This window comes from Mesoplodon bidens, assembly GCF_964165515.1.
Source record: "Mesoplodon bidens genome assembly, chromosome: 8".
Classification (NCBI taxonomy): Eukaryota; Metazoa; Chordata; class Mammalia; order Artiodactyla; family Ziphiidae; genus Mesoplodon; species Mesoplodon bidens.
Window position 1 is genome coordinate 17,432,085 of NC_138165.1, and position 20,920 is coordinate 17,453,004.

Genomic DNA, 20,920 nt, shown 5'->3' on the forward strand with positions numbered 1-20,920 from the left:
CCAGGAACTTCCATACTGTTTTCCATAGTGGTTGTACCAATTTACATTCCCACCATCAGTGAACTAGGGTTCCCTTTCTCCACATCCTTGCCAACAGATGACAGCCATTCTGACAGGTGTGAGGTGATATCTCATTGTGGTCAGTTTGGGTTGGGTTTTTTTAATGTTTTCCTTTGGTCTCTGTATTGTTTCTGTTTCCTTCAAGTTTCTTTATTTGTTTAAATATATCTATGTCTTTCATGTTTGAGGTTTTCCTTCAAGGCTTGCAAATTGATGACAGGCCATTAATATTAAAGAGTGTGGCTCTGAAAAGTGATTAGAATCTCTTTGTCATATGTGGTGCTTGTCACCTTCTGGGCTTCAGCAAGTACAAACTGTTTGTTTCCAAAATTTCATTTCTCTGGGTCTTTCAGTCTCTCCCGCAGTGAATACCTCAATCTTCATCCTGTAAATAGGTGGGAGAAAGGAACCTGGGGTATCATCACTCAACATGCTGACTTTTGTTTAATCTCTCTGTTTTCAATCTGGCAGTCCTGGCTCCTTTCCAGGTTTGCTATAGGAATAGGTAAGGTTAGTCTCCTGTTACTTGGGGTGGAGAAAGTAATCTGAAAGTTCTAAGAAGATTTTCACCCTTTTGTTTTGAGCATAAAGACAGTTCAGCAGAAGACCTAAATAGACAGTTCACCAAAGAAGACATACAGATGGTCAACATCACTAATCATTAGAGAAATACAACTCAAAACTACAATGAGGTATCACATCACACTGCTCAGAATTGCCATCATCAAAAAATCTACAAACAATAAATGCTGTAGAGGGTGTGGAGAAAAGGGAACACTTTTGCACTGCTGTTGGGAATATAAATTGATACAGCCACCTAAGGATAAACCTACCTATGGAGACAAAAGACCTGCATGCAGAAAACTATAAGACACTGATGAAAGAAATTAAAGATGATACAAACAGAAGGAGAGATATACCATGTTCCTGGATTGGAAGAATCTACATTGTGAAAATGACTGTATTACCCAAAGCAATCTACAGATTCAATGCAATCTCTATCAAATTACCAATGGCATTTTTCAGAGAACTAGAACAAAAAATTTCACAATTTGTATGGAAACACAAAAGACCCCAAATAGCAAAAGTAATCCTGAGAAAGAAAAATGGAGCTGGAGGAATCAGGCTCCCTAACTTCAGACTATATTACAAAGCTAAAGTAATCAAGACAGTATGGTACTGGCACGAAAACAGAAATATAGATCAATGGAACAGGATAGAAAGGCCAGAGATAAACCCAGACACATATGGTCACCTTATCTTTGATAAAGGAGGCAGGAATATACAGTGGAGAAAAGACAGCCTCTTCAATAAGTGGTGCTGGGAAAACTGGATAGCTACGTGTGAAAGAATGAAATTAGAACACTTCCTAACAACACACACAAAAGTAAACTCAAAATGGATTAAAGCCTAAATGTAAGGCCAGACACTATCAAACTCTTAGAGGAAAACATAGGCAGAACACTCTATGACATAAATCACAGCAAGATCCTTTTTGACCCACCTACTAAAGAAATGGAAATAAAAGCAAAAATAAACAAATGGGACCTAATGAAACTTAAAAGCTTTCGCACAGCAAAGGAAATCATAAACAAGACGAAAAGACCACTCTCAGAATGGGAGAAAATATTTGCAAACAAATCAACAAAGGATTAATCTCCAAAATATATAACTGCTCATACAGCTCAATATTAAAAAAACAAACAACCTAATCCAAAACTGGGCAGAAGACCTAAATAGACATTTCTCCAAAGAAGATATACAGATTGCCAACAAACACATGAAAGGATGCTCAACATCACTAATCATTAGAGAAATGCAACTCAAAACTACAGTGAGGTATCACCTCACACTGGTCAGAATGGTCATCATCAAAAAATCTAGAAACAATTAATGCTCGAGAGGGTGTGGAGAAAAGGGAACACTCTTGCACTGTTGGTGGGAATGTGAATTGATACAGCCATTATGGAGAACAGTATGGAAGTTCCTAAACAACTAAAAATAGAACTACCATACGACCCAGCAATCCCACTACTGGGCATATACCCTGAGAAAACCATAATTCAAAAAGGGTCGTGTACCACAATGTTCATTGCAGCTCTATTTACAATATCCAAGACATAGAGGCAACCTAAGTGTCCACTGACAGATGAATGGTTAAAGAAGATGTGGCACATATATGCAATGGAATATTACTCAGCCATAAAAAGAAATGAAATTGAGTTATTTATAGTGAGGTAAACATTGTAAACATTGTTTACATTGTAAAGCAAGCTATACTCCAATAAAGATATTAAAAAATACTTTTCCATTATATATTCTCCAGTGGAGTTATTTTGCTCCTTTAAATGTAGAATGTAAATATATTGTAAAGAGCAATAATGTCTTCCATACAATTGTTCCCATTTTTTTCAATGATACCAGTTTTGGAGGGAATTATTTATTCTATAAAATAAAGGTATCAAGGAGCTTTACAATTATAACATTGGCATCTGTGGGGAAAAAAAAGTATCTTAAAAAGACTTTAAATCTATAAGCCTTGCTTCTTAGACTAAGGTTAGAATTTAATTTCCTAAGCATTGACCTACAGAGTAGACAACACAATTTCATTATTTAATGACTTCTTATCATCATTTTTTATCATGTTAGGATTAGAGGCATGAAGGACTTAGAAAATGACATAGAAGCTTCTAGTTCTGGCAGTACCTATTTGTGTTTTTGTGCACTCCTGCATATGGCCATATTTTAAAGTTAATGTTAATATCACTATAGATATTCTTTTAGCTTTACATCTTCTGCTTCTTAAGATGACATTCTTACAACCATATCCTTCTCACTTTTGTTCAGTTAGGTCAAAAATGGGGACACTGACAGAAATATGATGAGTATCAATTCTCTTTTAAATTTAAATTATAAATGTACATATCATTCATGCTTTACAGCATTAGGGATATCCTGGACATTTTTATCCTAGAATTGATGAAGACATGCATAGACACACGGGATTTTTCAGTATAATATTCTTAGTCATGTAGGTGGTCCTTTTGCAAGATAGGGTCATGTAGCAATCTCAGAAGGTAAGTTTAGAGTATATGAAGTGCTTGATTCTGAAAACTACAGCCCTTTATACTGAGTATTTTTTCATTTAGAAAGTGTCAGTTCTATATTTGAATAAAAAAATAACCATTTTCTACAGCTCAGTACTCTGCTCAAAGGTAGAAATTATTTTTCTTCTGCAACTGCTTGATTGAATCACAGATCCAATCAATTATTTTCAAAGATGGTTTCTATTTTCATTTCTATCTTCTTTTAAATGTTCTGATCATTAGAAGGTAAGGAAGTCCCACCAAAAAGCTACGAACATCAAAGCCTGTTCAGCACCTAATATTCAGGCTGATTTTAAAAGTCTTATGAATTATCAAAATTAGTGTCATTCTCCTTGGAGAAAGATCATTAACAGTTTAATGCTACTTTCGATTTTTTATCATACCTTTCATGATAGTATATATTAAAAATTTAAGCATTTTAATAAAATTGATGAAAAATAAAGATATGTAACAGAAGCATCTATTTAGCATATATGGTTTTTCTATCTCAAATTACATATTTCACTGTGTAATTTATAATTTGACAAGTATGAACATCTGTGTACACCTATGAAACCATCACCACAATGAAGAAAACGAACATTTCCATTACCCTCAAAGTTTCCTCCAGCTCCTTTGTAACACTTCCCCTCCTTTCCTGCTTCATCTCCTCACTCCCAGGCAACCTCTGATCTGCTTCCTGTCACTGTAAGAATAGCTTACATTTTAAACATTTTATATAAATCGAATCATACATATGCATCTATCGTATTTCACTCAGCATAATTATTTGAGATTCACTCCTGTCATTATGTGTATCAATAGTTCATTCCTTTTATTGCTGAGTAGAACTTCTTTGGATGGATATGCCCCAATTTGTTTTTCCATTTACTAGTGGATGAACATTTGGGATGTTTCCAGTGTGGGGCTATTACAAATAAAGCTTCTATGATGCTTATGTACAAGTATGTGTAAGGACATAAATTTCTTTTTCTCTCCATCAAAGAATAGAGTGGTTGAGTCACATGGTAGATACATGTGTAAATTTTTGAGAAACTGTTTTCCAAAGTGATTGTACTTATTTACGTTCCCAACATCTGTGTATGTAGTTTAACTTGCTTCATATCTTTGCCAATATTTGGTATGATTAGTTATTTTAATTTTAGTCATTCCCATAGGTATTTGATTATATCTCACTATTATTTTAGGTTGAATTTTTCCTGGTGACCAGTAATTTTGAGCATCTTTTCATGTTTGCCATGAATATATCTTCTTTGGTGATAGAAAAAAATCATTGGCAGATTTTGTATTGGATTGTTTATCTTGTTATTACTGAGTTTTGCAAGTTCTTTTTATGTTTTCTGAAAATCCTTTATCAGATATATGGTTTACAAATATTTTCTCCCAGTCTGTGGCTTGTCTTTTAATTCTTGAAACAATGTTTTTGAAGAACAGAAGTTCTTAATATTGGTGAAGTTCAACTTATTTTTTCTTCGTAGGTGTTGTACCTAAGACATCTTTGGCTGACTCAAGGTCAAAAAGATTTTCTCCTATATTTTCTTCTAGGTTTATAGTTTTAAGATATACATTTAAATCAGTTATGCATGTATGGATCAAAGTTCCTTTTACACATGGACGTTTTTAATGATCCAGCACAGTTTGTTGTAAAGGTTATCCTTTTTCCTCTAGATTATCATTGCATCTTTTTCTGAAATAAATTGACTATATATGGGAGGTCTATTTTTAGACTTTATATTCTGTTCCATTGATCTGTTGTACTATCTTGTTGCTAATAATGTACTATATTATGCCATTTATTCTGTACTGATTACTGTAGCTTTAAAATGTCTTGAAGTCTTATAAGTCTTGAAGTAGTGTAAATCCCTCAACTTTGTTGTTTTTGTAAAATTTGTTTTGACTATTTTAGCTCCTTGATTCTATGTGAATTTCAGAATCAGCATGTCAATATATACAAAAACAAAAAGCCTGCTGGGATATTTACTGGTGTTGTATTGAATCTATAGATAAATTTGTGGAGAAATGACATGTTAACAATATTGGGTCTTTCAATCCATAAACATGGTGCATCTCTCCATTTATTTAGGTCTACCTTTATTCCATTCAGCAATGTTCGTTTTCAGTGTATAGGGCTTGCACATACTTTGTCAGATTTATATCTAAGAATTTTACATTTCAGTACTATTGTAAATGGTATTGCTTTTCATTTTAATTTCAGATTGTTCATTATTATTATAGAGAATGATATTATTTTTGTATATTTTTATGTTGTAAACTTGTTAAAATCATTTATTACTTTTTATTACTTCTAGTAACTTTTTATTATATTTCATCAGATTTTCTACTTAGACAATCATGTTGTCTGTGAACAAAGACAGTTTTATTTCTTTCTTTCCAGTCTGGATAGCTATTATTCTTGCCTTATAGCTTTGGCTGAAAGATCCAGTGAAATTATGAATATCTGTGGTGAGACTAGAGCCTTGTTCCTGATGTTTGAAGGAAAGCATTCAGTCATTTAACATTATTTATGACATTAGCTGTAGATTTTTGTAGGCTCCCCTCTATTCCTAAAATGCTAAGAGTTTCAATCAGCAATTGATGTTGGATTTTGTCTAATACTGTTTGAGTATTTATTAAGATGATCATATGGCTTTTCGTAGTCTCTTAATAGAGTGAATTACATTGATTAATTTTTCAATTTTATAACAACTTTTCATTCCTGGGATAAATTTCTTTTATGATGCAGTATTCTTTTATGTACTGGTGGACTTGATTTCTTAAAATGTTAAGAAATGATTACATTTATGTTCATGAGGCATATTCATTAATACGTTACTGCTGCTGCTTCTTTTTCTTCTTTTAATGTTTTCATCTGATTTTGTTATAAGGGTAATTTTGTACTCCTAGAATGAGTTGGGATTCTTTTTCTGGAAAAGTTTGTAGGGAATAGGTATTATTACTCCATTAAATGTTCGTAGGAATTCGCCAATGAAGTTGTTTGGGCCTGAAGTTTTCTTTGTGTGAAAGTTTTTAGCTACAAAATCAGTTTATTAATTTCTTTGTGAAATTTAATAGCTTGCGTCTTTTAAGGAAATTATTTATTTTGTCTGAGTTGTTGAATTTATTGGCATAATGTTGTTTATATTATTTTTTTAACTTTTATTGGAATATAGTTGATTTACAATGTTTTGTTAGTTTCAGGTATACAACAAAGTGAATCAGTTATACATATATATATATATATATATATATACATATATGTATATATGTATATATATATATGTGTATCTACTCTTTTTCTAGGTTCTTTTCCCATACAGGCCATTACAGAGTATTGAGTAGTATGTTATTGTTTTAATTGTAACTTTTAACATCCTTGCTTACTTATTCTATCATCTTTGTAGTTTTTGGGTCAATTTTGACTGACTGATTTTTATCCTCATTATGGATCAATGTTCCTTCTTTGTGGGCCTTGCAATTTTTTTATTGGCTGAAAAATCAGTTGGGGAAACATCATGCACAAAATATTAAAATTATAGTGAAAGCCAGAGAAATATCAATTTCATAAGTGAGGGATAAATGAACTGTGGTTTAGTTTCTAAGTCAAGAGATCACAGTGGATAAAAATCTTCTAAGTACCTATGATATAGATAGCATCCCAGATATGCCTGGTAATTAAACATGATTCAGACAGTTAAAGATGGGATACGGGAGAAAGGGATTTCAGTAAGAAATAAGAACTTGAATCTAGGATGATGTGAGAGTGTTTGAGGCACAGTGACTAAATCAGTTTGCTTGGAAATTAGGGAAAAGAAGTAATGGGAAATGTATGTATTCCAACATTTGACAACATTATTTGCATAAATCATGCCATTCCCAGAGATTGCAGATATCTTGAAGACAGGTACTGTGGTGCATTACGTGTGTGTATCCATATATATGCATTCTTATATGTATTCATATAACAATTTTTCTTACACAGCCCCAGTTGCAGTAATAAATGCTAAATAATTATTTAGTTAACAGACTTGGGTTTTAATACCTTCTTGGCAATATTATCTGCTTACAAACAGCTGGTCTTTGCTGTTTGATAGAAGAGCTCTTGTTTGCTACCGTGCAGGGTAGCCAGTGGAGTCTCTATCCACAGATTGCTGAATTGCTGGGCCAGAAAGTGCTCAAGTTAGAACATAAAGTACATATACTTATCTTAAGCTTTGGGAACCAGTAGAATATACCTAGTCCTGGTATTACTGTACTGTTTTTCACTCAGCTTGCTTACTCTGATGAAAGAAACCAAATCATTATTTAAAAGGGTTTTTACTAAATTTAGGGAACTTATTTATTTTATCACATGACTTTGTGATTTCTTCTTCAGTTCTGAGAATTTGCTCATAGGATAGTTTAGGAATTAGATAAATAGTCTATATCTTCTTAAAAAAATTAAAAATTTGTACAGATATATTCAGTAAAGGCTTAATGCTTTGGAACCCACCAGTTTAGAATGTATGATCATTTGAAAATGATTCATGATAATGTTTGGCCTTGTATTACCTACAAGGGGAAACTAAAGCCTAAATAAGATTGTTGGGGATTACTGTATGCATAAATTGATTACAAAAGCAAATTCACAATTGAAATAACAAATATATAAACTGTTTCCTTAACATGCTGTTCCAATTATAAATAATCTTTTTACAATACAAAGGTTTTTCTTTTTATGTAAATAGAAATGTGTACTCACTAAAGGAAATTTTGTGCATACAGGCAAAGGAGATAAAGGAAGTCCTAATAACCCTCCAAAATATATTTCTGGCGTTTTGGTATTGACATAGTGAGTTTAGAGGTGTATGTATGAGAGTGTGTGTGTGTCTGCGTGTGTGTCTGTGTATAGGTGGCTATGGTTTTACAGAGTTATAACCATATCTAATTAGTTTTTCTAGTTAGGGGGTTAAACGTTTTTGGAGTATTTTTTTCAAAGCTATTTCTTGTGTTAGATTCTAGGTTTATACCCCTATTAAGATTTTTCAAAGCTATTTTTTGTGTCAGATTACAGGTTATTACCCCTATTAACATATAACAATTTATAATGTTTGTTGGTTTTAAACTACATCAAGATATCTCTGTGAAAAAGCATGTTCGCTGTGTAAGTATTAGAGCCTTTTGATGTCCCAGGTTTCATCATGTGTGATCTGCTGATGGATGACTCCCTGGAAACAACTGCAGGCTGTCATGAGTTAGGAAGTGAACCTGAGTATAGTTTACCAGGAGTGTCCTCTCTCATTTTATATGATAATTTCTCTATTCTTGAGTTCCTTATTTTGATTCATTTTTTAAAATTAATTTTTATTGGTGTATACTTGCTTTACAATGTTGTGTTAGTTTCTACTGTACAGCAAAATGAATCAGCCATGCATATACATATATCCCCTCCCTTTTGGACCCCCTTCCCATTCAGGTCACCACAGTGTATTAAGTAGACTTCCCTGTGCTACAGAGTATGTTCTCATTAGTTATCTATTTTATACATAGTATTAATAGTGTATATGTGCCAATCCCAATCTCCTAATTCCTCCCACCCACCCCTCTTTCCCCCTTGGTTTCTATACATTTGTTCTCTATGTCTGTGTCTCTATTTCTGCTTTGCAAATAGGACCATCTGTACCATTTTTCTAGGTTCCACATATATGCGTTAATATACAATATTTGTTTTTCTCTTTCTGATTTACTTCACTCTGTATGACAGACTCCAGGTCCATCCACGTCTCTACAAATGATCTGATTTCATTCCTTTTTATGGCTGAGTAATATTCCATTGTATATATGTACCACATTTCTTTATCCATTTCTCTGTCGATGGACATTAAGTTGCTTCCTTGTTCTGGCTATTGTAAATAGTGCTGCTAGGAACATTAGGGTGCATGTATTATGGAAAATAGTATGGAAGTTCCTTAAAAAACTAAGAATAGAACTACCATATGACCCAGCAATCCCACTACTGGGCATATACCCAGAAAAGACCATAATTTGATTCATTTCTTATTCATTTGATTTATCAGTTAGGATTGGGTTCAGCTGCATTTAAAGAAATCTCAAGACCAGTCCCTCCCATCAGAAAATTTGCACAAGCCTCTTAGATAGCCTCATCCACCAAAGGGCAGACAGCAGAAGCAAGAAAAACTATAGGGGGCTTCCCTGGTGGCGCAGTGGTTGAGAGTTGGCCTGCCAATGCAGGAGACACGGGTTCGAACCCTGGTCTGGGAAGATCCCACATGCCACGGAGCAACCAGGCCCGTGAGCCACAATTACTGAGCCTGCGCATCTGGAGCCTGTGCTCCGCAACAAGAGAGGCCGTGATAGTGAGAGGCCCGCGCACCGCGAGGAGGAGTGAGCCCTGCTTGCTGCAACTAGAGAAAGCCCTCATACAGAAACGAAGAGTCAACACAGCCATAAAATAAATAAATAAATAAATAAAATTAAAAAAAAAAAAAGAAAAACTACAATCCTGCAGCCTGTGGAACAAAAACGACATTCACAGAAAGATAGACAAGATGAAAAGGCAGAGGGCTATGTACCAGATGAAGGAACAAGATAAAACCCCAGAGAAACAACTAAATGAAGTGGAGATAGGCAGCCTTCCAGAAAAAGAATTCAGAATAATGATAGTGAAGGTGATCCAGGACCTCGGAAAAAGAATGGAGGCAAAGACTGAGAAGATGCAAGAAATGTTTAACGAAGACCTAGAAGAATTAAAGAACACACAAACAGAGACGAACAATACAATAACTGAAATGAAAACTACACTAGAAGGAATCAGTAGCAGAATAACTGAGGCAGAAGAATGGATAAATGACCTGGAAGACAGAATGGTGGAATTCACTGCTGCGGAACAGACTAAAGAAAAAGGAATGAAAAGAAATGAAGACAGCCTAAGAGACCTCTGGGACAACATTAAACTCAACAACATTCGCATTATAAGGGTCCCAGAAGGAGAAGAGAGAGAGAAAGGACGTGAGAAAATATTTGAAGAGATTATAGTCGAAAACTTCCCTAACATGGGAAAGGAAATAGCCACCCAAGTCCAGGGAGCACAAAAAGTCCCATACAGGATAAACCCAAGGAGAAACACACTGAGAAACATAGTAATCAAATTGGTAAAACTTAAAGACAAAGAAATATTACTGAAAACAGCAAGGGAAAAATGACAAATAACATACAAGGGAACTCCCATAAGGTTAACAGCTGATTTCTCAGCAGAAACTCTACAAGCCAGAAGGGAGTGGCATGATATACTCAACGTGATGAAAGGGAAGACCCTACAACCAAGATTACTCTACCCAGCAAGGATCTCATTCAGATTCGATGGAGAAATAAAAGCTTTACAGGCAAACAAAAGCTAAGAGAATTCAGCACCACCAAACCAGCTCTACAACAAATGCTAAAGGAACTTCTCTAAGTGGTAAACACAAGAGAAGAAAACGACCTAAAAAACCAAACCCCCCAAAAATTAAGAAAATGGTCATAGGAACATATATATCGATAATTACCTTAAAAATAAATGGATTAAATGCTCCAACCAAAAGACACAGCCTTGCTGAATGGATACAAAAACAAGACCCATATATTTGCTGTCTACAAGAGACCCACTTCAGACCTAGGAACACATACAGACTGAAAATGAGGGGATGGAAAAAGATATTCCATGCAAATTGGAAATCGAAAGCTGGAGTAGCAATACTCATATCAGATAAAATTGACTTTAAAATAAAGAATGTTACAAGAGACAAGGAAGGACACTACATAATGATCAAGGGATCAACACAAGAAGATGATATAACAATTATAAATATATATGCACCCAACATAGGAGCACCTCAATACATAAGGCAACTGCTAACAGCTATAAAAGAGGAAATCGACAGTAACACAGTAGTAGTGGGGGACTTTAAAACCTCACTTACACCAATGGACAGATCATCCAGACAGAAAATTAATAAGGAAACAGAAGCTTTAAATGACACAATAGACCAGATAGATTTAATTGATATTTATAGGACATTCCATCCAAAAACAGCAGATTACACTTTCTTCTCAAGTGTGCACAGAACATTCTCCAGGATAGACAACATCTTGGGTCACAGATCAAACCTCAGTAAATTTAAGAAAATTGAAATCATATCAAACATCTTTTCTGAACACAATGCTATGAGATTAGAAATGAAATACAGGGGAAAAAAACGTAAAAAACACAAACATATGGAGGCTAAACAATATGTTACTAAATAACCAAGAGATCACTGAAGAAATCAAAGAGGAAATCAAAAATACCTAGAGACAAATGATAATGAAAATACAATGATCCAAAACCTATGGGATGCAGCAAAAGCAGTTCTAAGAGGGAGGTTTATAGCTATACAAGCCTATCTCAAGAAGCAAGAAAAATTTCAAATAAACAATCTAACCTTACACCTAAAGGAACTAGAGAAAGAAGAAGAAACAAAACCCAAAGTTAGCAGAAGGAAAGAAATCATAAAGATCAAAGCAGAAATAAATGAAATAGGGCTTCCCTGATGGCCCAGTGGTTGAGAATCTGCCTGCCAATGCAGGGGACACAGGTTCGAGCCCTGGTCTGGGAAGATCCCACATGCCGTGGAGCAACTAGGCCCGTGAGCCACAACTACTGAGCCTGCAGGTCTGGAGCCTGTGCTCCGCAACAAGAGAGGCCGTGACAGTGAGAGGCCCACGCCCCGCGATGAAGAGCGGCCCCCGCTCGCAGCAACTAGAGAAAGCCCTGGCACAGAAACGAAGACCGAACACAGCGAAAAATAAATAAATAAATAAATAAAAATTAAAAAAAAAAGAAAGAAATGAAATAGAAACAAAGAAAACAATAGCAAAGATCAATAAAACTAAAAGCTGGTTCTTTGAGAAGATAAACAAAATTGATAAACCATTAGCCAGACTTATCAAGAAAAAGAGGAAGAGGACTCAAATCAATACAATTAGAAATGAAAAAGGAGAAGTTACAACAGACACTGCAGAAATGCAAAGCATCCTAAGAGACTACTACAAGCAACTCTATGCCAATAAAATGGACAACCTGGAAGAAATGGACAAATTCTTAGAAAGGTATAACCTTCCAAGACTGAACCAGGAAGAAATAGAAAATATGAACAGACCAATCACAAGTAATGAAATTGAAACTGTGATTAAAAATCTTCCAACAAACGAAAGTCCAGGACCAGATGGCTTCACAGGTGAATTCTATCAAACATTTAGAGAAGAGCTAACACCCATCCTTCTCAAACTCTTCCAAAAAATTGCAGAGGAAGGAAGGAAGTCAGAAAGAGAAAAACAAATATTGTATATTAACGTATGTATGTGGAACCTAGAAAAATGGTACAGATGAACCGGTTTGCAGGGCAGAAGTTGAGACACAGATGTAGAGAACAAACGTATGGACACTAAGAGGGGAAAGTGGCAGGGAGGTGGGTGTGGTGGTGTGATAAATTGGGAGATTGGGATTGACATGTATACACTGACGTGTATAAAATTGATGACTAATAAGAACCTGCTGTATAAAAAAATAAATTAAATAAAATTCAAAATTTAAAAAGAAAAAAGAAATCTCAAAATAATTGTGGCTTGAACATAACTTTTTTTTTTTGTTCTCTTATGAAGTAAGTCCAGATGTAGGTGATTTCATTCAGGTGGATTCACAGCATGGGACCCAGACCTATTCCCTCTTCCTTCTCTGCCATTCTTAGTGGGTAGCTTCCTTTAGTCAGATCACTTTATGATCCTATATAGCTCCTGGACCTTCATACAGTTCCACTGCATTCCAGGCAGTAAGGAACAGGCAAGGGTAAAAGAGAATCCCTTCTAGCTGAGTTAGCCCTCTTCAAAATAATTGTTCTGAAAGTCTTACTCAATGACCTTCTTATTCTCCTTAACCAGAATGCAGTCATTTGACCATACGTAGCTTTGAGACAACCTGGAAAATGTAGTTTTTTAGTAGTGAAAATTGCTAACTTAAATAATAAAAGTGTTCAGTTAGTCAGAAAGAATGGAAGGCAACCATCTGAAGGTCACATGGTTTTTAAGACCACATCATACAACCAAATACAGCAAAGCCGTACAACCAAGCTCTACCAAACACTTTTCACAAGAAGGATACATGACTGGAATATTTTTAAACCATTGCAAAGTATGGCACTTTTTCTTTTGCTGCTCACATAAAACATAATTTCACTAAGTATAATGTGCTTGGGTCATAAGCATTACAGTAATCCCTCAAAATTCTATGTGTTGCTCCTTTATCATCACATTCGGTGTTTTACACAAGCCTCAAAGCCAGGCTTAATATTTTCTTTCTAAGTAACCTGTTTTAGTTATTATTTTTGTTTTGTTTTACTTTGCTGACTCTGTACAAATAAGACTTGTTTATTGATACATGGAATTTATTTGGCAATGTTGTTGTCTGCTAATATTTTATCATACAAAAGTATATGGTACAAAAAGTAATTCTTTGTAGCTTCCTGAATAAGAAGTTTTAATCTAGGTGTGGCTTTTTTCTGTGGAGAAATAAAGTATTTCTTATGGATGGAGAAATGTCAAATACCCTTGCTGAAATTTTTAACTTGCCTTTATACCCTAAACCTTGATATTGGAAATAACCCAAAGTAAATTTTCAGAAAATCTGTTACACTATCTTTAAGACAGTGCCTAAAAGTATATACACTCCATTCTCTCTGAAATACATTTTCTTAGGAATGGAATTAAATTCTGTCTGCTGATTTAGGAAAATGGGTAAATTGTCTTCACAATGTTTACTTATAGTGTGTACTGACTAAAGAATATGTTTTCTTTTTCTTCCTGGTAAAGGGCAGTATCTTCAGAAACACTGGATTTATAATAATGCATAGAAGTTTTTTAAAGTGTTAGAAACTTATTGAGGTAATTTGTATTATCTCACTCCATGAGATATCTACTGCTGCATAAAAAATTATCCCAAAATTTAGTGACTTATAACAATAGTATTAATTACATCACAGTTTCTGTGAGTCAGAAGTCCAGGCATATTCTAAAATTTCTCAAACAGTTGGGATACATCATCCCATGGGCAAAAACAAGAGAAAATATTTTACAGTTTTCCTTCAAGTGAAAAACCATTGCAGTAAAAATACTAAGCATGCATACATATATATTTTTCTTATCTTTTGCCTTTTATTTTTGTTTTTACTGCTATACAGTGAATAATTGCTACAATGGTAGTCAAAAGAGTAGACTTTAAATATTCTCTTAGTGCCAACTCTGAAGAAGCAAAATAGCCATAAAATAAATTCTGTTAGAAATACTTTTATGAAAATACCTATATTGTTTTGAATTTTCAGAAAAACTATGTTTGAAATATGGTACCTAAACTAGCAACCTATAGCCTTAATATTATTGAGAGGTGAATATAATTCCTGAGTCATTTAAATGATAAAGACTGATCTTAATTATACCCCAAATATACCTAAAAATATTTCTATTTAATGACCTGGAAAGATATACTGAAAGTTTAACCCAATTTGTATATTTAATATTGGACTATTTTCCATACAGTTATGATAAATCTCTTTTTATTTTTCTTTCTTTTTGGCCAACTTTTGGAAATAGACTAAGATGCTTAGTGAAGCAGCTGGAAAAAGGTGATGTTAACATTGTAGACTTAAAGAAGAATATTGAATATGCAGCATCTGTGCTGGAAGCAGTTTATATCGATGAAACAAGGTAAGTTTTAATCTCCTCTCACTTTTTACTTTTTGCCTCTCTTTTTTTCCCTTTTTCTTGACCCTTCTTTCATATCTTAGCCATGAAACCAAAATCAAAATCTTATTAAAACTTAAAATGTTCTTCTTCATGTAGCTATGGAAGAATTATGATTCTTTCTTTAAAAAATACAAATTTTAATCCAAATGCTTGAATACTAAAAAATAGTCAATAATAAAGTCAAAAAATAAACAAATTAAAGTCTCCTTTACCCCTACTCTCACTGTCCTTAGGCCCAGATTTTTAAATGTCAGAGACACTGTAGGCTTACACTGATTTTCACTGATGTAAGAATTTTCCTATTATCTCAAGATTGCAGAGTTCCTTCTGAAAAAATGGGTGTCACATGCCCACATATTCTTATGATATTTATCTATCAGACCCTCTATGCAGGGCTTGCTAAGGGGCAGTCTCCAATGTGTATTTGATTATCACCTAAACCCCATCACCCAGCCTGAGAATTAGCAGAATGGTAAGGAGATTAGGAAATGGCAATTCATTTGAAGAGTGTTGTTAGCCTAGTGCTGTGGCTCTCCACCAGGCCATTTGCCTTCCAGGGGTCATTGGGCAATTTCTGGAGACATTCTTGTTTTGTTGATGGGGCCGTGCTACTGTTACATAACGGGTAGAGTCCAAGGATACCACTAAACATCCTAAAATGCACAGGAAAATCCCCCACAACAAAGAATTATCTAGACCCAAATGTCAATAGCATGGAGCTTAAGAAAACTCGGCCTAAAGGGAGGACTGTAAAGAGGGACCCTGTGGAAGGAAAGACATGCACTTCCAGACTTTAGCACAGAAAAGGTACTGAGTTTTTTCAGTCATGAGGCAGGTGGAGTAGAGAGGTCTTTTAAAGGTATTGACCAAATGATACCGACTTCAGAGGGTGGAAAACAGCCTTCATGGAGTGATTGTTGATATAGAAGCCAGGGTAGGAATTGTAAAAATTCAGCCCAAATATCAGAGAACAAAGTACCCTCTTGGTGTACTAAGCTGTCTCTGAGTGACGCACAAAAGCTCCCCACAGAAAAAAATAACCAACATTTGGGTATTTGTCACACAGATGACAACAAACACACCAGTCTTGTAAGACGCTTTGACCCCTGCCTCCCCTCCACATTGCTGAGCAAGGAGAAGCAGCAAAGTGGGTGGGACAGGGGGCGGGACATGGAGAGTGAAGACATTCATCATGCCCCTTCTCTTCCACAGGTGTCCCTGCCTGTGTCAGGCCTGAGCATGGGCAGGTGAGAGACGTTAAGTCAGATGTGAGACAGGTTTTTATATATCAATGTGTACTGGACTTACACACACACACACACATACAATAATTTATTTAATAGGTAAAAAATTCATGACTCAAAAATCAAAACAATGTGAAAAGCTACGTTATGAAAGTCTTGTCTCCACCTGTCTCCCAGTCTACTCAAGTTCCCCAAGTCATAAATTTCTTATGTATATTTTCAGTGATTTATTATAAATTTTTATTTCATATTTTCCCTCTGCCTTTCATAGAAGGTAACATACTATTCATAACTTTCATTCTGATTTTTTTCCCCTCAAAAAGGAAACTTGATCTTCCTATATCATGGACTGACATTTAAATTTTAGACAATAAGAATTTTTACTGGCAACTGATAGAAAAGTGTGTGGTGAGGACCATGCTGCACAGGTGATTCTTTGTCCCCAGAACAGAACTCCTCTGTTAAAACACAGTGTGAAGTCATAACTTAAGAAAAAAAATCATAGGTATACTTTTAGAATGGTTTTTTGGTTAACTTTCACTGAATATATATAAATGTATATGATTCTTCTATGTGAACAGAGATTCAAAGTGTAAATTTTTTAAAAATCAGGTATTTTTCCTATAATTTCCTTGCCTTCATTTTTGTGTGTGCTGTTTCTTGTTCACAAGTTGACTGAACTTAATTTATTTAAGATTTCTTCAATCTGTCCTGGACATTTCATTTTTTATACTTATTTATAAAACTGAAGAACTTTTACCTTTAATAATTATTTGGAGATTTACACTATACATCTTGTAATGACATAATGCAAACTATCCATTTTGCCTAAGTGTCTCATCTTTCATTTGATAGACTATTATATGCTTCATCTATTGATTTCTCTGTTGTATTTCCTTTTCCAGAAAATTATGATTTCATAGATGTTTTTAACGTAGTTCCCCAAGATCCCTAATTCACTTAAACATATGTTACATTTCAAAGTATAGTTCCTTTTCTTTTGAAATTTGCTCTTTTGTGGGAAGAAAAAAATGCTTAATTGCTTCATGATACAATGTGGGGTTTTTTCCTCTTTACAGCAAAATATCCCAGCTGTTGACAACACATCATTCCCATTTTTTACTCAAATGGCACAAAATTTTTCACTCTTTTATTTTAATGCCTCCATGGCATCATGAATTTTAAATTGGATTAATGATAATACCCCACATTTGTACCATCTTCCGAGAGCTCTTAGCTTCATTATCTCATGTTACTCTCACCACAATCCTGTGCAGTTGGCAGGGTGGTCATTACTTTCCATATTTTACTAATGAGAGAGCCAAAGCTCTTGAAGTAAACTGGTTTGGCAAAGGTCACAAACCTAGACTTTGGCAAAACTGTGACTAGTAACTAAGGTATGACTTTTTGTTTTTTAACATCTTTATTTGAGTATAATTGCTTTACAATGGTGTGTTAGTTTCCGCTGTATAACAAAGTGAATCAACTATACATATACATATATCCCCATATCCCCTCCCTCTTGTGTCTCCCTCCCACCCTCCCTACCCGACCCCTCTAGGTGGTCACAAAGCACTGAGCTGATCTCCCTGTGCTATGTGGCTGCTTCCCACTAGCTGTCTATTTTACATTTGGTAGTGTATATATGTCCATGCCACTCTCTCACTTTGTCCCAGCTTACCCTTCCCACTCCCTGTGTCCTCAAGTCCATTCTCTACGTCTGCATCTTTATTCCTGTCCTGCCCCTAGGTTCTTCAGAACCTTTTTTTTTTTTTTTAGATTCCATATATATGTGTTAGCATACAGTATTTGTCTTTCTTTTTCTGACTTACTTCACTCTGTATGACAGTCTCTAGATCCATCCACCTCACTACAAATAACTCAATTTAGTTTCTTTTTATGGCTGAGTAATATTCCATTGTATATCTGTGCCACATCTTCTTTATTAAAGTATGACTTCTTACTTAGTGCTCTTCCCTCTATAACTGGCTCCTCTCAGAGTATTGCTATCAAACAGGATGGGTTTCAATGACCTCTGAAAGATTTAGATGACAATGTGTAAAACATTCTGATGAGTGGAATTGTGAATTCTCGAAAAAACAATCCCTAACATTTATTACTAATAGTCTATTTTTATAGCTATGTGCCAAGAACTCTCCTAGGCATTTTAATGCACTATTTTATTTAACCATCACAGCAATTCTAATGAGACAGAAACTTCATTATTACCATTTTACATATGAGCAAAGAGAGTCACAGGAAAGTTAGATGGCTTATGCAAGGTAACACAGAGGGTAACTTAAAGAATGGAGTTAGGGTCTTGGCAGCCTGACTCTAGAGCCTGGCTTTTAAGCACAATTCTCATCTGCATCCCTTTAGCCACTTCTGACCAAAAAGTGATTTCAGAGACTTATTGGAGGTTTTTTTTTTTTTTTTTCTTTTTGCGGTACGCGGGCCTCTCACTGTTGTGTCCTCTCCCGTTGCGGAGCACAGGCTCCGGATGCGCAGGCTCAGTGGCCATGGCTCACGGGCCCAGCCGCTCTGCGGCATATGGGATCCTCCCAGACCGGGGCACGAACCCGTATCCCCTGCATCGGCAGGCGGACTCTCAACCACTGCGCCACCAGGGAGGCCCTTATTGGAGGTTTTGATGAAAGCTCACATGATGTCAGGTTTGTGGGACCCAGTGGTGTATGGATTATGGTTACATCTTTTCCCAGCTCTTCCTTCAGTGATGTCATACCGTTAGCTTGAAATTGGCTATAGGGAGAGTATTTATACCATGGAAATTGGCAAATGCTTCAAATCAGGATTTGTTTTTATTCTGGAGAGCCTGTGATTAAATATTGTCATCATGCCACTGGTTAGACCTAAGATTACCTTGTACATATCTTCTAAGACTGTGATTTTATGATTAAAATATCAGCTTAAGAAATTTTAAAGCAAAATTACTTGATGTGGTTTGATTTCCTATAGACTTAGTAAAACACAGCAGTAAACTGAGGATATTTTTGTTGAGATGTATATATAATTATTAAAATTGCATTTGCCTTAGAAATATTAGTAAAACAGAGATAATTTAGAATGAGGAGGGATGAATAAGCATTTAGTTTCTTTTAAACTTTAAATTTAAAAACTGCTGACTTTTGAGACTTTCTCATGGAAAATTCTCTTTCTAGAAAAAATGTTTCAGTAAGTATTCAAGAGAGGCATTTGTTTAGGGGGGGAGCTGGATTACAAAAAAAAGATTAAAACATAATAAAGCAGAATAAAACAGAAATTATGAATTGGTTTAAAATACCCCCCCTACACACACACACACACACACACACACACACACACACGCATATACCTTTTCCCACTAAGCCTTAGCAGGATTTCAATTAAGAAAACAAATCAAAACACAAAATGTCTCTTGAAATATGATATGAGTAAGAAAAATAGAAAAGAATTTCTGATAGAATTTGAATTCTGACCTTCTTTGAGGGATGATAGCACAATTCCCTAATGAATATAACTATTGTTTTTTTGAGAAAACACTTTCAAATGCAAATGCCAACATTTTATGAGTTCTGCTTTCAGATGTGTCCCTAGAGGCTATTGTTTTTCAAAGCTGCACAGTTATAATCCAGAAACATGTGACTTTAAAAAAAAATTCTTTTTGATCATCCTTATTTGGATTTGGATGCTGCCAGGAAAAGTAGCATCCTTGGCCTCATGAATTGCTATTCATGAGGGTAGGCAGCTGACTGGGAGGTATACTTTCAGTGATGGATATTATGCTTACTAATACCACCCTACAACACAATTTATAACTTTATTTTCTTAATGTGAACAAATATAAGTCTTATGATTACCACAGTTTGATCACAGACTCTGGATTCAGAAAGAGTGAGGTGTTCAAAGTCTGAATGCTCCCCTCAGTATTCTCTTTCTTTAAGCAAGTGACTCAACTTCTATACTTTCTAGCTTTATCATCTGTAAATTAACAATAATGACAACGCTTAGTTTCTAGCTTTATCATCTGTAAATTAACAATAATGACATGCTAACCTCACAGTGTTATTTTGAGGATTAAATGTAGCACCATATCTGACAGAGTAAAAGTTAAATAATAACCAATTTTTGTTGTACTAATAAAATGCAGATACTTCTGGGTACATAACACAATAAAGATGTATAATTTATAGAAAAATATCAAATAATTTATTGAGAGAAATTTTTGATCCTGAAAAAATGAAGTCAGGTGGGCTCAAGTTACCAGGAAGTGAAAACAAAGTGCAAACTGATGGAAACAAACCTTAATAATATACACATCTTGATTAAAAAAAAAAAATCTTCAGTTGACTCCTATGTCTTACTACGTCTAAAGGTCCTTAATTTTGAGAGGTTGTCTTGAGTGAGAATGCATGCATGTCAATCAGTACTTCAAGAATGCATGGATGTCAATCAGTACTTTAAGAAGTTAGTCTGCTAGCAACTGAGTGAAATCCAGGGCACCTTGAAGTGTAAGTCCCTTGAAATCATCAAGTACTGGAATTTACTAAGGAATATTCACTCATGACACATCAAGTACTGGAATTTACTAAGGAATATTCATTCATGACACAGATATTTTCGAGCCAACAAGAAACAGGGATGTTCGGAGTTAGAGAGAGAAACACAAGCACATTGACAGATTACAAGAGGAAACACTAAGTA

General features: G+C 34.9%; 1 protein-coding gene across 7 annotated transcripts in view; it reads left to right on the forward strand.

Annotated features, from left to right (window-relative positions):
• PDE1A (phosphodiesterase 1A) overlaps positions 1–20,920 on the forward strand; it is a 349,377-nt gene that overhangs the window by 217,854 nt on the left and 110,603 nt on the right. For all 7 annotated transcript variants that reach the window (XM_081241969.1, XM_081241972.1, XM_081241970.1 and 4 more), the window contains one exon: positions 14,823–14,936. In XM_081241969.1, the coding sequence (XP_081098095.1) occupies positions 14,823–14,936 (114 nt within the window). The remainder of the gene's footprint in view (positions 1–14,822; positions 14,937–20,920) is intronic.